This window comes from Salmo salar, chromosome ssa19 (assembly GCF_905237065.1).
Source record: "Salmo salar chromosome ssa19, Ssal_v3.1, whole genome shotgun sequence".
NCBI lineage: Eukaryota > Metazoa > Chordata > Actinopteri > Salmoniformes > Salmonidae > Salmo > Salmo salar.
Genome location: NC_059460.1, coordinates 55,992,114 through 56,006,713, shown reverse-complemented (window position 1 = coordinate 56,006,713; position 14,600 = coordinate 55,992,114). Strand labels below are relative to the sequence as shown.

Sequence of the window (14,600 nt, the reverse complement as noted above, 5' to 3'; positions counted from 1 at the left end):
CTGTCATGGGTTTAATTTTCCTCCTTCAAATTATCCCTGTCTGTCAGCTAGCTGGCCCTCTCTCTCTTTCTCATACACACAGACACACACATGTGCACGCACCCACACATTCATACACACGCACGCAGACACACTGTCAGACGTAGCCTTTTATATTACGAAATCCACTATGAGTACAAGTGATTGATTGATGGGAGTATGTGTATTGCTTCTAGCATATACAATACTGTACGCTACAATGAATATACTGCTAGAATGTGTTTCATATCAGTGGGAAACCCAATTCCACACGGTCATACCATTTTAAGAATGCTAGAAAGAATCCTTCATAGCTCAAACACATTCATATTCAAACAAAGCATTCATGTAGACACATTCCACGATTTACACACACACACACACACACACACACACACACACACACACACACACACACACACACACACAAAAAGAATGCTGTGGGCTGTATTTCTTCTCCCCCTCGCTAGCCCTGCTATGGATCACCCTCCAGTTATTGCACAAAGCAATTCTCTGTGACTGATCGCGAGTCCCGGCTAATAGTTCTTTAATGACTGCGTTCAATTGTGTTGTGCAGCTTTTGATTGCGGTGTCAATTTGTCAGCACGGGTAATGTCTCTGCGTTAAGGATGCTCCACTTTTATTTAGGGAATTCATTTAACGTCTCCAACGGGCGTCGTAATGGCGGCTGGGGGGGGCTGCTGAGACATACACACACACACTCACATCATTCTCAGCTCTCCTCACCTGTCAGCTCCTTTAAAGGTGGATGGACTTTCTGGCAAGGAGAAATAGCTGTTGGCAATGCATAGTTGTATAGACGTAAGAAAGTGCTTTACTTTACTTGCTTGCTTTTTATTTGTTAGTGACGCACATTAATCAATATCTCTGTAATTGTGCCAAATTTTGCCAAAAGTCACATTTTCATCTGAAGTCCCTTGGGTCTTAGCGATGTGAGGGTGCGCTTACCTAGCAAATGCAGGATCTGCTGTTGTTTAGTGTGTGAGTATCAGACCTGGATCCCCCCCTCCCGTCTCACCAGAAGTTATCCCAGGGAGAGAGCCCTGTCTGTGGACTGATTTAATGAACGTTGTCCCTGCATCCCTTCCTGGCCCTGGGCCAGTCCCCCATGTCAGATGTTGCCCCTAGACAGACAGTAATCTGTGATGAGTTTTGCGTACCCCTATAATGGTTAGGATTTGTACAGGGGAACTGATCCTGGATCTGTGCCTAAGGGTAACCTCTGGGTCGAGGTCTGGGACCACTGGGCCTGCGCTGGGACTCGAGCTGTGGTCTGGGGAAAGGGGGAGAAAAGGAAGACCTATCAGAGGACAAGTGAAGCTTGGAGCGACAAAGAGGGAAATAAGCTTGCTATTGAGGATTAAAGAGAGGGAGAAGAGAGGAATGCACAACAGTGATGGAGATAGAAAGAGTGCATGAGAGCAAATGCTAGAGGGGGTTGTGCAGCTAGTGGGAGCGGGGGCTCAGTCGAGCCCTTAAAACCATTACCGCCTGGATATTTGTCATATTATGTTATTAGATTAGCCAGGGCCTCTAATGAAAGCAGTAGCAATGTGTCAGCATTATGAACGACCTTATCCGCCAACGCTATTTATCACCTAACCCGCCCCCCCTCGTCAGACCTATACACCCCAGGGTGGGTGAGGGGAGGGAGGGGGAGGAGGGAGAGAGCTGAATATATCCTAATGGCTTTCCAATGCTAAACGCAGCAGCGGCTGGTGTATTTGTCATTTCGGGAGTGAGTGTAGCTACATTCGCAGCAGCGGTCGGAGCGCCGCAGGGAATGGCATTTCTCAGGCTTTCCTTTTGGATTATTTCCTCAGTAATATCTCTGTCCCCCCTGGGCCGACCTCTCATGGTCGTTTATCTTCCCGGATGGGATCAGAGCTGGAATGTGTTCTGCCGGCTTCTTAGCTACAGAAGCCCTCGGAGCTTGTTGTTTTCCTACTGCCACTTAATCATCCTCTTCTATCGGGTATCTGTCCTGCTAGCTACCCTACCTACACCACCTCCTGCTCTTGTCCTTTTGCTACCTCTATTTTATATCTCAATCCCTTCTTAGTTTCGGTCTAGATACCGCCACAATTTAAATACTGTTCCACAATTTGTTCCCCCAACACAAGTGAAATCCTGGGTGCTTTACCAGCAGGTTAATTTCACCAATGGTCTTGCCATTTCATTTTGGTTTTATTTCTGTCTTTGATATCACAATTACTTTGTAGTTTAGGCAGGAAATGCAGTATCCTTCCTAGACTGTTTGGAAACCAACCAACTGAAACCCAGACAAACCAAATTTACCTCAGAAGCCCCCTTCTTTTTAACACACCTTTTAAACATTCCACTGCTAAATGGCCTCCCTGTTCCTAAACCCTGCTTCTCTTCCTTCTCTCTCCTGTCAGCGGTGAGGAACGACCGGAACAAGAAGAAGAAGGATGAGAAGAAGCCGGAGTGTACTGAGAGCTACGTGCTGAGCACTGAGACGGAGCAGATGATCAACAGGGTCAGCAAGGCGCATAAGGAGACCTTCCCTTCCCTCTGCCAGCTGGGCAAATACACTACGGTGAGCACCACAATACTTAGAGACAGAGGTGTGTGTGTGTTTCTGTATGTAGAATCTCACAGATAAACCAGGACAGTGCATTCGCTCATCTGTTGTGGTTGGTATTTTAACTGAATGATTCTTCAGGGTTGTTTAAGTATAGCTTCAGAACCTTGTTGGTGCTGCTACCTGTGATTCTCATAACCACAGAGTACATTCGTTTGATTTATTGTGTCATTCATGTTGTCTGTGTGGAGTCTTGAATGCGGGGGCACAACTTTGTTTTTAGAAGGGGGGGGGGGGGGTTTGGGGGGGATCTGTGGATTCTTCCCCTCCAAAACATTGGGGCATCTAAAGCTAATTTCCTACATTTCTACACAATCCAATATGACCCTTGGCCCTTCTAGCCTTCTCTATTTAGAACAAAAAAAAAGTAAGCAAAAATGTCCCAGTCATCAAGCTAGTTAAGAGATCATTGTTAAATATGTTTAAGTGATAAGACTGAACAAGATCAAAGCTAATTATTTAATCAATATTGTTGCACCTTTAACCAGTAGCCTAACAAATGAACAACTCTTTAAAGAAAAATGAAGTACAAAGACAAAGACTTGATTGAAGAGATTGTTTATTAAGACATATATCAAATTTCAGCCAGACCACCCAGCCAGCCCGAGCCGCCTACACGCCCGACCCCCACCAGCCTAGTCAATAACTAAACTCTCTTCCAACACAGTTTTCCCCCCATCTTTAGGTTTCGGCATAAAGGTTAAAAATAATACAAAAAAGAAGTGCAAAGATACACAAACATTATACATATTTTATTTCAGCTCATGAAACACTTTACATGTTGCATTTATATTTTTGTTCAGTATTATAGTTAAAATCTTTTAAGGCATCTGTTTTGTTCAGTGTTTGCTGCACAGAGAGAATAAAGTGTTGTATCTGCAAAAATTCACCTCAGCTCCATCACAAACTGGTCTTCCCTGGCTGCCTGACCATGCTGAGCTCCATCACCAGCTGATCCTCCTAAAATGAGGCATGACAAAGAATTTATACATTGATTCTATTCTTGGATAATATAATGGTTCAATAATTGAAATTACCATTATTCCCGGATCCCAGACTGTAGCTTTAATCTGCTGTCCTGTAGGTACTGTAGGTCTACCCATCAACTGAAGATGAAACTTTGTATCAATTACTGAATATACTGCAAAATTCACCTGATCTCTGTAGACTGGTCTTCCCTGGCTGTCCGACCCTGCTGGGACACCTGTCACCATCTGATCCTACTAAGACATGATGATCATAGTGTTGTGTACTGACGGTGCACCATGACAATGAAGCCTGTAGAGCTGTTTATTACTGTGTCAGTGTGAAAAGTAAGGAATTAGCTAGGGAAACGGACAAATCAATAAGATTACATTGCTATACTGACTCTAATAAAAACTCACATTGCACAAAAACCGCCAATTTTGGCCAGCTCTCTTTCTCTGTACATCAACTGGCGAAAGCAATCGAAGTTAATTTACTTCTGTTGAAACGGGACAAAAAGGCTACAAAACATTTCCATACAAACAACAGCTGTTAAATGGTAATAATAGCCACCTCATATCGCTTTCTGATACCGATAGCTACAGGCTACACTAGAGCTAAATTGGCTTTGGTAGCTACTAGCTAGCTAATTCATTCACCTCAGTCGAGAGGGGATGAAGAATTTGCTAACGTTACATATCAGTTACACTACTAGCTCAGTACTGGCAATTTCAGAATGAGACCCACCCCGGTCCCCAGTGAAAGTTGCACCCCTGCTTCAATGTAAAACCATGTTAGCCATCAAACTCTTACTAGTCTCTCTCTTATTCACAGAGTAACAGCTCGGAGCGGCGTGTGGCTTTGGACGTGAACCTGTGGGACAAATTCAGCGAGCTGTCCACCAAGTGTATCATCAAGACGGTGGAGTTTGCCAAGCAGCTGCCCGGCTTTACCACGCTCACCATTGCTGACCAGATCACCCTGCTCAAGGCCGCCTGTCTGGACATATTGGTAAGGGGATCGCTTTTGGTTAGGTCTACTAATGGTTGTCTGGAACAAATGCTAACACACCCTCTCGGATTGCTCTTCGTGATCAGAGTTGGTCGATTAACCAACCCTGGTCCTGGTCCATCTGAGAGGGAGTACGGGTGTTTGTTCCAGCACTAAAACACCATATCACCAACAAAACACCTTATAAGTAGGAACTTGATCAGTTGAAATGGATATATGAGTGCTGGGGTGGTGTAAAAACCTGCCCACAATCTAGTTTTTTCAGGTCTGGGATTAGGGAGTGGTGACCATTCTGTTATTATATAAGATCTGTTCATAGGATTGTTGAAGTTACTACAGCTACTTATTGATTCATACCCCGTGCTATTGCATGGTTGGTCTATGCATTTTATTTCTGGCATGCTCAACCAATCTTGCGCTCTGCTCCCTCAGATTCTGCGGATCTGCACGCGCTACACACCGGAGCAGGACACCATGACGTTCTCGGACGGCCTGACGCTAAACCGGACCCAGATGCACAATGCCGGCTTCGGACCGCTCACCGACCTGGTGTTCGCCTTCGCCAACCAGCTCCTCCCCCTGGAGATGGACGACGCCGAGACGGGGCTGCTCAGCGCCATCTGTCTGCTGTGTGGAGGTACTGCGGCTGTTTGTATTTAACCAATACGACTGCATATACAGACGCACCCATACACACTCAGTGATTGAAGTTGATAATGACATTGTGCCCGGGTAGGGTAGGGTAGGGGTTAATCTGCCTCGTCTTCATGTGGCTGTGAAGGTGTCGCTGTCTAAAACAAATAGAGCTGGTCACATCACTTCTCATTAGAGGCAACTGTCACTGTACCGTATTCCAGCATTCACATATTGGACAGGCTCAAAACTATACTGAACAAAAATATAAACGCAACATGTAAACTGTTGGTCCCATCTTTCATGAGCTGAAATAAAAGATCCCCGAAATTTTCCATGCACACAAAAAGCGTATTCATCAAAAATGTCTTTATATCCCTGTAGTGAGCATTTCTCCTTTGCCAAGATAATTCATCCACCTGATAGGTGTGGCATATTAAGAAGCTGATTAAACAGCATGATCATTACACAGGTGCACCTTGTGTTGGGAACAATAAAAGGCCACTTTAAAATAGGCAGTTTTGTCACACAACACAATCCCACAGATCTTTCAAATTTTGAGGGAGTGTGCAATTGGCATGCTGACTGCAGGAATGTCCACCATAGCTGTTGCCAGATGATTTAATGTTCATTTCTCTACCATAAGCCACCTCCAACGTCGTTTTAGAGAATTTGGCAGTACGTCCAACCAGCCTCACAACCGCAGACCACTTGTATGGCGTTCTGTGGGCGAGCGGTTTGCTGATGTTAACGTTGTGAACAGAAGTGCCCCATGGTGGGCAGGCATGATATAGGAAGGCATAAACTATCGACAACGAGCACAATTGCATTTTATCGATGGCAATTTGAATGATGGCAATTTGAATGCCCAGAAATACAGATGCATATCTGTATTCCAAATCATGTGAAATCCATAGATGAGGGCCTAATTGATTTCAATTGACTGATTTCCTCATATGAACTATAGCTAAAGTAAAATCTTTGACATTTTTGGTCAGTATAGAAATGAAGACTAGTGCTGTGTCTTGAGCACCATCTACTGGTTAATAGTAAACCTATAACAATGTGTACTTAGAAATTCTCAGCGTTGACCCACCTGGAGAACGTTCAGGAGGGTGCGCACTCACTGCAGCGTTAAAGAACGTTCAGATAATGTAGTTAATGTAGTGCAAATATGATGGCCTGTCATGTAGAATACAGTTTAGCATGAGCTCTATTTATTACATTTCAACTCACTGAAAACACCCCTGTATTGTGTTTGTGGCTGTGTGTAGATCGGCAGGACCTGGAGCAGGCAGACAAGGTGGACGTACTACAGGAGCCCCTACTGGAGGCTCTGAAGATCTACGTGAGGAAGAGGAGGCCTCACAAACCACACATGTTTCCCAAGATGCTGATGAAGATCACCGACCTGAGGAGCATCAGTGCCAAAGGTGATAGGCAGTCCGAGACAACCGTCTACACCGTTGACCATTTCTTTCTCGTTCAAAGGTTGTCTGAAATAGGCCTAGATCAGGCATCTTGCGATTGGTTCAAGAACTATCGGTAACGGACAGGACACAAATGTAGTTTCCTCAGTATTACGAAAGGTGTGCAGCAGGGGTTGATGTTTGGGGCCCTGTTCTCTTCACTATTTATATGAAACCTGTAACGTTCCTCTCTATGCGGATGGTACAGTTATTACTGTTATTTACTCCTGTGCCCCCTCAGTACAGCAGACCTTTCATGACCTTCAACATGTTTATGACTCAATTCAAAAATAACTTACTGATCTTTAAACTAGTGCCTAATGCCAATAAAAAAAACTCTAGGTCTTGTAATATTGACCGTGAGGACCTGCGTATTTGCACGTGATGATACTCTCTTTTAAAACACATTGAAAAACGGACAAACAAAGCTGAGAATTAAGATGGGTTTCTTTTATGGAAATAAATCCTGCTTCACTTTGAAAAGTAGAAGGAAGATTGTTCAAGGAACGCTTCTCCCAGTGTTTTATTATGGCGATATAATCTACATGCATGCTGCAGCCTCTGTTTTAAAACCTTCAGACTCAGTCTATCACTCAACACTGTGTTTTATCACTGGGGACAATTTTCGTACACATCACTGCATTTTGTATAGTTCTGTTGGCTGGGAGCCTCTTACTACCAGAAGGGCCCACTTTCTATATGAAGTGTTTCTTCAGAGACTCCCCCACTTACTCAGCTCACGTGTTCATTGGAAGTCCAGCAATTTTCAGACCCGTTCTCTGGACTGGCTGGTTCTGGAGGTACCGCGGGTCTCCACTGAGCTGGGGAAAAATGCTTTAGTTTTTATGTCTATCTTGTGGAATAGCCTTCAGGCCACATTGAAGCTGGACTCGCTTGTCTCCCCTGGACAGTTTAGATCCATTTTGAGGGAGATACAGTGATAGTTGTTTGTTTGGATTAATCTTGTTGTATTTATGGTATTGATGTTGCTATTTTGCTTCATGTTGTATTGAGTTATGTGTTAATGTTCACAGGGCTCCCTTGAGAATGAGACCCTGGTTTCAATGGTGACCCCACTGTTTAAACGTTAAATAAAGAATACACAAATCAAATACACACAGCTGTGGATTAGCCATATACTGTACTTCTGTTTCAATTAGCCTTATATTATAATTGTCTACTATATATCGTAGTTTAAGCTGCAATATTCAACTTTTTGGGCGACCCGACCAAATTAACATAAATGTGATTTATAGATCTGTAATTTTTATGGAAAGCAAGTCTAAGAAGCATAGATCTGTTCTATGTGCGCTATTTATATGCTTCCTATTCTTAAGTTTTGTTTTGTCATCTTTTACTTTCGGCTTTGTAAACCAGCTGAGAATACAATATTTTTGGTTATGGAAAATATATTTCACACTATACTTGCTTGTTTTGTCACAAACTTAAATTAGGCAAACTATTTAAATTTTAGCAACCAGGAAATGGCCGCGCAATTTCTGCATAGTGCATCTTTAAAGGTACTTACTTTGCAACGTCCATAAAGGTTTAAACTCAATTGTAAAGGTATACATTTGTAATATAGATCCAAGTCAAATCTTACTCATTCATATTAAGGGGTTGAATGTCCACAACTGAGGACAGACTAACACCATATCTTGGTCCTCCCCTCCTTAGGAGCCGAGCGTGTCATCACCCTGAAGATGGAGATCCCGGGCTCCATGCCCCCTCTCATCCAGGAGATGCTGGAGAATTCTGAGGGTCTGGAGAGTGGGGCCACAGGCTCCCGGACCAGTGGGGCCCTCCCAGGCAGCTGCAGCCCCAGCCTATCCCCAAGTTCCGCCCAAAGCAGCCCCAGCCCCACCACACAGTCCCCGTAGCAAGCCGCCCTCTTTTTCTCTCATCCCCCTCTTTCTCCCTGTGGATGGGGGTCCTCAATGGACACAGAGACTGGTGTGTTCTTGAGTGTTCCTCCCTATGTGCGATACACCCCCTTCTGCTCCACCCCCTCAAAGACACTGTCTGGAAAATGGCGGACGGGCGGCGGTGGGATTTCTCCATTTTCTGGAACACTGCTGATATCTCCTCCGTCCCTCACTTCTCCCTCACCCTTCCCCCTCTCTCTCTCTCCACCTGGAAGACTGAGGGAAGGAATTGAAAGGAGCAGTCAGAGCTGTGGACACTGGTCCACTCAGAGGGGCTGGCGGGAAAGGGGGAGACAAACAGACAAACGGACAGGACAAGCGGACAGACTAACACCAGACACTTTTCTCGTTTCTCCAAGGCGGACTGCAGGCATGGACTTGTCGAAGAAGACCCCACATAAAAAGACTGGGTCGTTCTCCTTTTCCATCTTTGAAAAACAGATTTCGTACAAAATATATATAAATATATATAGAAAAGTAAGGAACTGTTGTGATTGAATTCTTCTTGATGGAATAACAGGTTGAGAAGAAAAACTACTTTTTTGTGTGTTTTAATTGTTTTATACCCATGAGGGTATCAAAAGAGAATTGTTCCATTGTTTTATCACATACTGATGATGTTTTAATTAACAAAAGTAAAGAAGTTAAAATTACTTTTTCAATTTAAAGACATACACACGCAAATGTGCACAGAAAAGAGTTGCGATAAATATCAAACTATTCCAGGTTGGGTTCGCTTTTTCTCTCCTTTTTCTTTTCTGCTGCAAAGAGAATGGAAAAAAAATGATTGTATGAGCTTGGATGTATGATATAGTCACAGGTCCTTCAAGAAATCAAATGAATGAAGTTAAGGTGTATTTTAAGTAGCCTTTGAGTTCATGTATATAAGCTGTATTCATTTCTTAAAAAAAACAAAAAAAACTACGGATACCTTTTACGTGTTTTGTTCATAGGTTTCTGTTTCAAGAAAAATATATTTTAAGCACATTTTCCTGAAGGAAACGCATCTGTTTGTCCCCTTAAATGAGGGACAGGTCCATAGATATCACTATGGTTCTTAAAAACAGCAGCCACAATTTAGTTCACTCTCACCCCTTAAATTACAACAGATTTCCATGAATACAAAAAAGAAAAAGAAAACCAAAGCACTCATATTGGGGCTTTTTGGTGATTGGTAGCTGAAGAAAGATGTGGATTTGGGGAGTTGGAGGGTTAGCCAGGTGCTGGGTTCATCCAGCTAGGCACAGAGACTAGACACAGCATGGTTCCCAAATGGATTACAATGTGAAGGATGGAGTACAGTACACTGTATTTTCAAGACAAGTGATTCCTATAAGAATCTAAAAAATGATATGTGGGGAAGGGTAACTTGAGTGATCTAGTGTTCCCTATTGATGGTGAAGAAAGTTGGCCTTGTTGACTATGCTCTCACGACTACACCAACAACCTGGGTCGTATTCATTAGGCATAAAAAATAAGTGATTGACACAGGGAGAGTCTACCCCCCTTGTAAAATGTTTTGCTACAGTGTGCACTAATGAATGTGACCCCGTTTTGGGAAACGGGACCTTTGACCTTTGCCTCAGAGCAATACCACCTGTGATTCTTCATAGAATCCCAACATCACCACTGAGCCTAGTTTTTGATTCTCACACGCAGCTCGCTCAAACATTCATCACTGTACACAAACACACACCGATGTCTCAGGAAGGAATCATTCTATATGCTTTGCTTGTTCTTTGTAAGTGTTTCCACTGTGCTGCACCCCACTGCCTATCACATACACTGACACACATATGCATGCTACTGAGCCCTTGAATTCTACAACTCTACAATCACTCATCTCTGCTAGGCCAGTACTTTGCAGAAAGACTGGTCTGAACAACAAGAGCTATGAAGAGGATGTCAATATGGATTTTGTTGGAATCATAAATGTGTGCATTTTTTTTTCATTTCTTTATTTGTACGGTCAAAGCTGCTTTTTTCCTCAATTAGGACAATACCTGTCCACAACAGCGCACAAGCCTCTCTCCCCAGCGAATCTGGATTAGCAACACAAACCCCTCGATTTCAGAAGTATGGAATATGTTGCAATTTTTTTTTTAAAGTCATCAGGCAACTTAAAATAAAAACATTTCATAATAGTGTTTGTGTGTGCCTGTAGCAGTGTTTGATTACACATTTGCGTTAATACATCAAGATGTGTACTATAATTATCATTTTTTAATAGTCTTATACTTGAGGAGTCTTCTGCACCTGAGCCTTGTACTTTGAGAAGCATTACTTGGCGTGTAAACAAATGTCTGTCATATACACCCCACTGATAGATGAGTAGGCCTCTTCTGATAGAAGAAATACAGTGATGGCAGCAACGGCTACCATTTATGGACAATCATAATGTCTTGCATAATGTAAGTACGCAGTAAGAAATGGGTTCCATGGTATATGTGCTGTTGCAGACTGCAGTACAGTACAAGGACAACCATACAAACGTTAGGCCCTCAAATACCAATGAAGGCTACGGAGTTCTACTGGTAGCAAGCAGGCCATTGAGAGTGGTTGTTTGTCATCTGGCATAGAACGTTTAATATCACTCTCGTCACAGACAGTAAACTACTAACAGAGGAGCCTGCGTCTCTGCTGGTGCTTGGAGTGATTGTACTAGTTCTAGTAACTGCATGAGATAAGAACAGCTTTTCAAATTAGCGAGAAAGCTGTTTGATGCAGTTACTCAAATGGCTTTATCATTTGATTGGTAGAAGATTTAGTGTTCCTCATTTTTTAGATACAGTGTACAGGTGTCTAACTTATTTTGGATTATCAGCCTTCCCCTCCACTCTCATGGTTCACAAGGATTTATTCACTATAATAATACCAGTTATGTTATTATGTTTGGTTTGGTTTCTAAATTCTAACCAGGTAACCAGGTAAAAGCACAAGCAGAGAGTACGTTTACATGCACAGTAATCATTTTATATTAAACTGACTATGGCAGTAGGCAGATTATGCAATAGTAATGTAAATACCTTACTCTGTTTATCAATCTGTGTAAGGTCAAAATCGAAGTAAGTATACTCTGATTAAAACACCTGGTTTTCTGAGCAATCTTTAGAATTATTAAGACTTGTAAACACCTTAAATTGGCGTTCCAGCTGTGTATTTATACTGAACAAAAATAAATATGAAACCATTTCAAAGATTTTACTGAGTTACAGTTCATATAAGGCAATCAGTCCACTTAAATACATTCATTAGGCCCTAATCTATGGATTTCACATTTATTTCATCTTTATTTAACTAGGCAAGTCAGTTACGAACAAATTCTTATTTACAATGATGCCCTACCGGGGAACAGTGGGTAACTGCCTTGTTCAGGGGCAGAACGACAGATTTTTTTTCCTTGTCAGCTCGGGGATTCAATCCAGCAACCTTTCGGTTACTGGCTCAACGCTCTGCAGTCAGCATGTCAATTGCACGCTCCATCAAAACTTGAGACATCTGTGGCATAGAGCCCCACCATGGAGGTGTCATAATACCCATAAAACCTAGCGGTCAAACAGGGAAATGGTTCCAATTGTTTTTCCACCATTCATTTTTCCCATAGGGGATTTTAGAAACACTTCAAATAAGTGCTGTGTTTCATGTAGGCTTACTGTGGTTTGAGGTTTTCTAAATCTCTTTCGGACAAGGTGACTTATCAATATATTCAGCTCTATTTACTCTCAGATTCAAAAATGCTAATTAGCATCAAAGTAGACACCATGCAAAACTACAATTCCCTGCAAGCTCCATCACGTCATCTCTAGCTGACACCTTTGCTAACAGGGATTGTGCCCATTTAAAACTTGCCCAAGACATTTCACAGAATTGTCCATTTAAAGAAATGTAGCCAATGTATTAATTACTACATTTAGCTAACATTAGATAGTTAATCCAGAGATTGTTACCTTTGCCTGTGTCGGCAGTCTCGTCCAGATCATCATGGCATTTGTAGTTCATTATGATAGCCATATTAGCAGTTAATTAGCATTTCATTTTTGGGGGGTAAATACAGATGAATATATTGATAAAAGTCACCTTGTCCTAGAGAGATTTACACAGTTATCAAAACGTCACGCCAAGTAAGACTACACTTCTTCACTGAGGTTTAACAGCGGTTGGCATCCAATAAGTGTTGCATTACCGCCACCTACTAGACTGAAGTTGTCACAGTATCCACAGAAAATGGTGTCCCTCCTCGGCCGGGCGGCGCTCGCCGGTCATCGTCGCCGGTCTACTAGCTGCCGCCGATCTGTGTTTCCATTAGTGGGGGGGTATTTAGTTTGTTACCTTTGGGGTTGTGTGTTGTGCGGGATTGTTTGTTTGTCAGCGGGTTTACGCTGTGGCCGTTTCTTCTCTATCGTTTTTATATTGGAGGATTTATTTTCTCGCCGGGCTGCGCCCCGTGCGTGATTTTCCCTTTGTGGATTACCTGTTTCCCTTTTGGGTATTGTGCACTCCCAGTGCCTTTTGATCACCTAGTGTTTGGGTGTGAATAAACTTCGAGCTACTGGACGATATCTCCTGCATTTGACTCTACTCCTTTCTCCTGCCCTAAGTACCCGTGACAGAATCCCGCACCACCAATTATTATGGAGTCAGCAGGACCCGAAGCAACTTCAGTAGCTGAGCAGGTGTCGCAGCACGCCAGCCTCCTCCACCGCCTAGGCTCGGCGATGGACCAAGTACTGACCCGACTGGAGAGCTGGGAGAGCGGTACCTCCTCCACCAGACCAGCTCCAGTGGCTCAGCTGGCGCCCCTACCGACACCCCCTGAAGTGGGCTCGAGTGGGATTCGGATTACGCCACCGAGGGAATTTGATGGGACGGCCGCTGGGTGTAAGGGGTTCTTACTCCAAATCGAACTGTACCTGGCGACCGTCCGCCCATCTCCCTCCGACGAGGAGAAAGTGAGCATCCTCGTCTCCTGTCTTACGGGTAGAGCCCTGGAATGGGCCAACGCGGTTTGGGAGGGCCCAGACTCGGCTCGGGACGACTACCCAGAGTTCACCCGTCGCTTCCGGGCGGTATTCGATCATCCCCCGGAGGGCAAGGCGGCGGGTGAGAGACTGTTTCATTTGAGACAGAGGACGAGGAGCGCTCAGGACTTCGCCTTGGAGTTCCGGACTCTCGCCGCAGGATCGGGGTGGAATGAGCGGGCCCTGATGGATCACTATCGCTGCAGTCTAAATGAGGATGTCCGTCGGGAGCTGGCTTGTAGGGACCACGCCATCACCCTCGACCAGCTGGTGGATTTATCCATCAGGCTGGACCACCTACTGGCTACCCGGGGACGTTCTAGTCGGGGTCTGTTCATTCCAACTCCCAGCCCTCCTGCTCCACTGCCTATGGAGATAGGAGGAGCTGCTCCGAGGAAGACCGGAGGGGGGGGCCTCTCCTGCACCCACTGTGGACGCAGAGGACACACTGCGGACCGGTGCTGGAGGGGTCCCCCCAGGAGTCCGGAGGGCAGGCAGAGCACTACATCAAGCCCCCGGGTGAGTCAGCACCAGACACACCCAGAGCCCCCTGTCGACCACATGTACACTTCTGTTTGTTTTCCTGATTTTTTTCCCCTCACTCCCAGTATAAGGCACTAGTCGATTCAGGTGCAGCTGGGAGTTTTATGGACCGTGGGGTCGCTAATAGGTTAGGGATTCCCCTGGTTCAGCTGGACCACCCCTTCCCTGTGCACGCCCTAGATAGTCGACCGCTAGGGTCCGGCCAAGTGGGGGAGGTTACTGTGCCACTGGTTATGACGACGTGGGGGGGTCATGTGGAACGTATCAGCCTATACCTCATCGACTCCCCGTCTCAGGAGGAGACGGTGGCTATGGAGACATACGTCACGGAGTCCTTGAGACAGGGATACATACGGCCATCTAAATCACCCGTCTCCTCGAGTTTCTTTTT

General features: G+C 44.3%; 1 protein-coding gene across 10 annotated transcripts in view; it reads left to right on the top strand.

Annotated features, from left to right (window-relative positions):
- raraa (retinoic acid receptor, alpha a) overlaps positions 1-10,795 on the top strand; it is a 213,815-nt gene extending 203,020 nt beyond the window's left edge. For all 10 annotated transcript variants that reach the window (XM_014159000.2, XM_045702522.1, XM_045702523.1 and 7 more), the window contains 5 exons: positions 2,439-2,599; positions 4,445-4,621; positions 5,054-5,258; positions 6,529-6,687; positions 8,401-10,795. In XM_014159000.2, coding sequence (XP_014014475.1) covers positions 2,439-2,599; positions 4,445-4,621; positions 5,054-5,258; positions 6,529-6,687; positions 8,401-8,603 — 905 coding nt within the window. In that variant the 3' untranslated portion in view covers positions 8,604-10,795. The remainder of the gene's footprint in view (positions 1-2,438; positions 2,600-4,444; positions 4,622-5,053; positions 5,259-6,528; positions 6,688-8,400) is intronic.
- Positions 10,796-14,600: the final 3,805 nt, after the last annotated feature.